Source organism: Galeopterus variegatus, unplaced genomic scaffold (assembly GCF_000696425.1).
Source record: "Galeopterus variegatus unplaced genomic scaffold, G_variegatus-3.0.2 Scaffold1274, whole genome shotgun sequence".
Lineage (NCBI taxonomy): Eukaryota > Metazoa > Chordata > Mammalia > Dermoptera > Cynocephalidae > Galeopterus > Galeopterus variegatus.
The window spans coordinates 164391-167342 of record NW_007727385.1 but is presented as its reverse complement, the minus strand read 5'-3'; the positions used below and the strand labels follow the sequence as shown (position 1 = coordinate 167342).

Genomic DNA, 2952 nt, shown 5'->3' with positions numbered 1-2952 from the left:
ATGAATCTTGGGTTGATCTCAAGCATCACAAAGCTACCAGTCATGGAGTTAGGAATCAAGACAGGTCACCAGTCATGAGTCAGGAGTCACAGAAAACCCAGGGCTAGTGGCCCATGAATCTTGGGTTGATCTCAAGCATCACAAAGCTACCAGTCATGGAGTTAGGAATCAAGAGAGGTCACCAGTCATGAGTCAGGAGTCACAGAAAACCCAGGGCTAGTGGCCAAAGGAAAATTCCCAGGTCGCTGGGGAATAAAGAATGATGGGAGAAGAGCAAAGGGGTTGTGGAGTAGCAAAGATGGAAAACCAGGTCTCAGAGGCAGGTCACTGAGGATGCAAAGGACTCTGGAAGGTCAAGGAAAAGTCAGAGGGTAGGGAAGGTCAGAGGTCATGGGGACAGTGGCACACAGGCACTCACCAGTGACTGGCTGCCCCCCGTCATACTTGGGTGGCTCCCAGACAAGGATGGCCCAATCCTCTCCAACTGAAGTGACTCGCACAGCCTCCGGAGGATCTGGGACATCTGAGGGGGGCAGGAGAGTCAGGGGGCCCCTCCTGGCCTCAGGGAGCCACCCCATGGCTCAGCCCCTCAGCTTTCTCTGCTCACCCACAACCCGCAAGAAGATGGAAGCCACATCCTCGCCGAGGGGGTTGGTGACCTTGATGGTGTAGCGGCCTTCGTCTGCCCGCTCGGCACTCTCAATCACAAAGCTGCTAGAGTCCACCCGCTGCTCGATGCGGGTCCGGCCCTCCGTGGTCGAGAACACCTGGACACAGCCACCAGACGTCCTAGCTCCACATCTTCTCCCCAAACCCAGGCCTGCCTCCACTCCCCCACCCCGCTCAAAAGTCTTCAATGGCTCCCCATGGCCACAAAACGCAAAACTCCCTGGACTCGGCACAAGAGCCCCTTTTGGATCTCCACCCAGCTTCATCATTCCTCTCTACTGCCTTCCTTGCCCTCCTTCAAAACACCAGACTGTCTAGTCCCCAGGACTTTGCAAAGCTGTTCCCTGTACATAAGACACTATGCTCTTACTCATCCTTTAGGACCCACCCAGAAGTCACCTCCTCCAGGAAGCCTTCTTGGATGCCCCCCAGCTGAAAGTGGCCCCATCCCCTGGATTCTCATCGCTTCTGGTATCTCCCTTTATCTCTGCCTCCAACACCCTGGACTGTGCCTGTCTGGGCACTTGACTGCCTCTCCCCAGAAGTGAAGGCTCCTGGAGGGCAGGAGCTGTGTCTGATTCATGTTTGTATCCTCAATGCCTATGCAAAAAGCCTGGCATAGATAGGAAACCTCAGGGGATGCTTGCTGAGTGAGTGAATGAACGAAGATTTAGCTAAATCTGTCCATTTTACAGAAGAAAACTGAGGCATAGAGGAGAGATGAAAAATTAAATTATCCCAGGGCCTGGGACATACAAGGTTAACATACTTGTTGGATGGATGGATGGAGGGACAGATGGATGGATGGATGGATGACATATCAATAAGCGGATAGATGAATTTCTGAATGGACGGATGGATAACTGGATTCATTGACAAATAAATGGACAAAGAGATTAATTGCTGGATGGATGGATGACTGGATTTACCCATTGATTGGTTAATTAACTGCTGGATGAATGGATTAATGAATGGAGCACCCACCATGTGATAGGCCTGAACCAGGTGATGGACAAATGTAATCTCCAATCTTCAAAACAATCCTATGAAAATGGAATCATCATCCTTATTTTATGGAGGGTGAACTGAGGCTCAGAGAAGAAAAGCAACTTGCCCAAAGTCATCCAGCAGAACTGAGAGGGACAGGAACTCAGGTCAGAGGGGAAGCCCCAACCCACCTCGTCTCCCTTCAGCCAGGTGGCCACGGGAGGGGGCTCCCCTGAGATGGCTACATCCATCCTCAGCTTATTTCCAGCCACGACTACAATGGAATTCTCTGAGGTCTTCCCTGAGCAGTCCAGGTGGATCTTTGGTGGCTCTGGTGGCACAGAGAGACATGGGGGAGCTTGGGGGTGGGCAGCCGAGCCCTCCCAATCTCCACCAGAGGAATCCTCCAAGAAGCGAGGTTACAACAGCAAGAGAACCAGGAGCCCAAGTCCCCAACTGCCCCTTCCCTCAGACCCGTGAACACCAGAGGAATCCTCCAAGAAGCGAGGTTACAACAGCAAGAGAACCAGGAGCCCAAGTCCCCAACTGCCCCTTCCCTCAGACCCGTGACCCCAGGCCCCCAGCCCCTCCTCCCTCAGACCCGCGAACCCAGGCCCCCGGCCCCCCTCCTCCCTCGGACCCAGGAGTCCCGGCCCCCAGCCCCTCACCAGAGCACTCCTTGATCTTACCTTGCTTAGGTACATACTCCACTTTGATTTCTGGAAGACAAAGAAGACTGGACAGTTAGGTCTAAATCCAGTAGGCTCCTCACCCCACCTTCACAACCCGGCGGAAGAGGCAAGGGTCTGGCAGTCACTCTGAGAACTGGGGCGCTGAGTGTGAGGTTCCGGCCCATGAGCCACCCCTACTCCCATGGGGACTCCCTTCATCTTCTTGTCTGACTCTTCCCATGAGCTCAATAGCCACTTGCTGTCATCCTTATTGTGCAATTAGGGAAAGTTAATCCTGAAGAGAGGCATCCTGGGGCCCTGGGGTCTGGGAGGGTGGGTCCTACAGCCCCCCAGGAAAAGGAAGGGACATCTTCACCCAAGAAGTTGAGCTTGGCTGAGAGAGACAGAGCATAGCCATCAGGCACGAATGTGTAGTCTCCCTCATCCTCTGGACGGACGTCATCAATCACCAGCTTGTGGGTCCTAAAGGGTTGGGGGAACCAGGGCAGGGTTAGGCCAGGTCAGCCTGGGGATCACCACAGAGCCAGACTGCCCCATCTGTTCCCCTCAATGCTCCTTTGAGAAACACCCAGCATTTTTAGTCAGGGCTGTGGAATGCTATGGC

The 2952-nt window shown here is 53.8% G+C and overlaps 1 protein-coding gene across 1 annotated transcript in view; it reads right to left on the bottom strand.

Annotated features, from left to right (window-relative positions):
- Positions 1–2952, bottom strand: part of MYBPC2 (myosin binding protein C, fast type) — a 25770-nt gene that overhangs the window by 9568 nt on the left and 13250 nt on the right. The window contains exons 14-18 of the mRNA XM_008576012.1: positions 2704–2810; positions 2346–2375; positions 1848–1987; positions 608–767; positions 419–523 (exon numbers count right to left, since the gene is read on the bottom strand). Of these exons, the coding sequence (XP_008574234.1) occupies positions 419–523; positions 608–767; positions 1848–1987; positions 2346–2375; positions 2704–2810 (542 nt within the window). The remainder of the gene's footprint in view (positions 1–418; positions 524–607; positions 768–1847; positions 1988–2345; positions 2376–2703; positions 2811–2952) is intronic.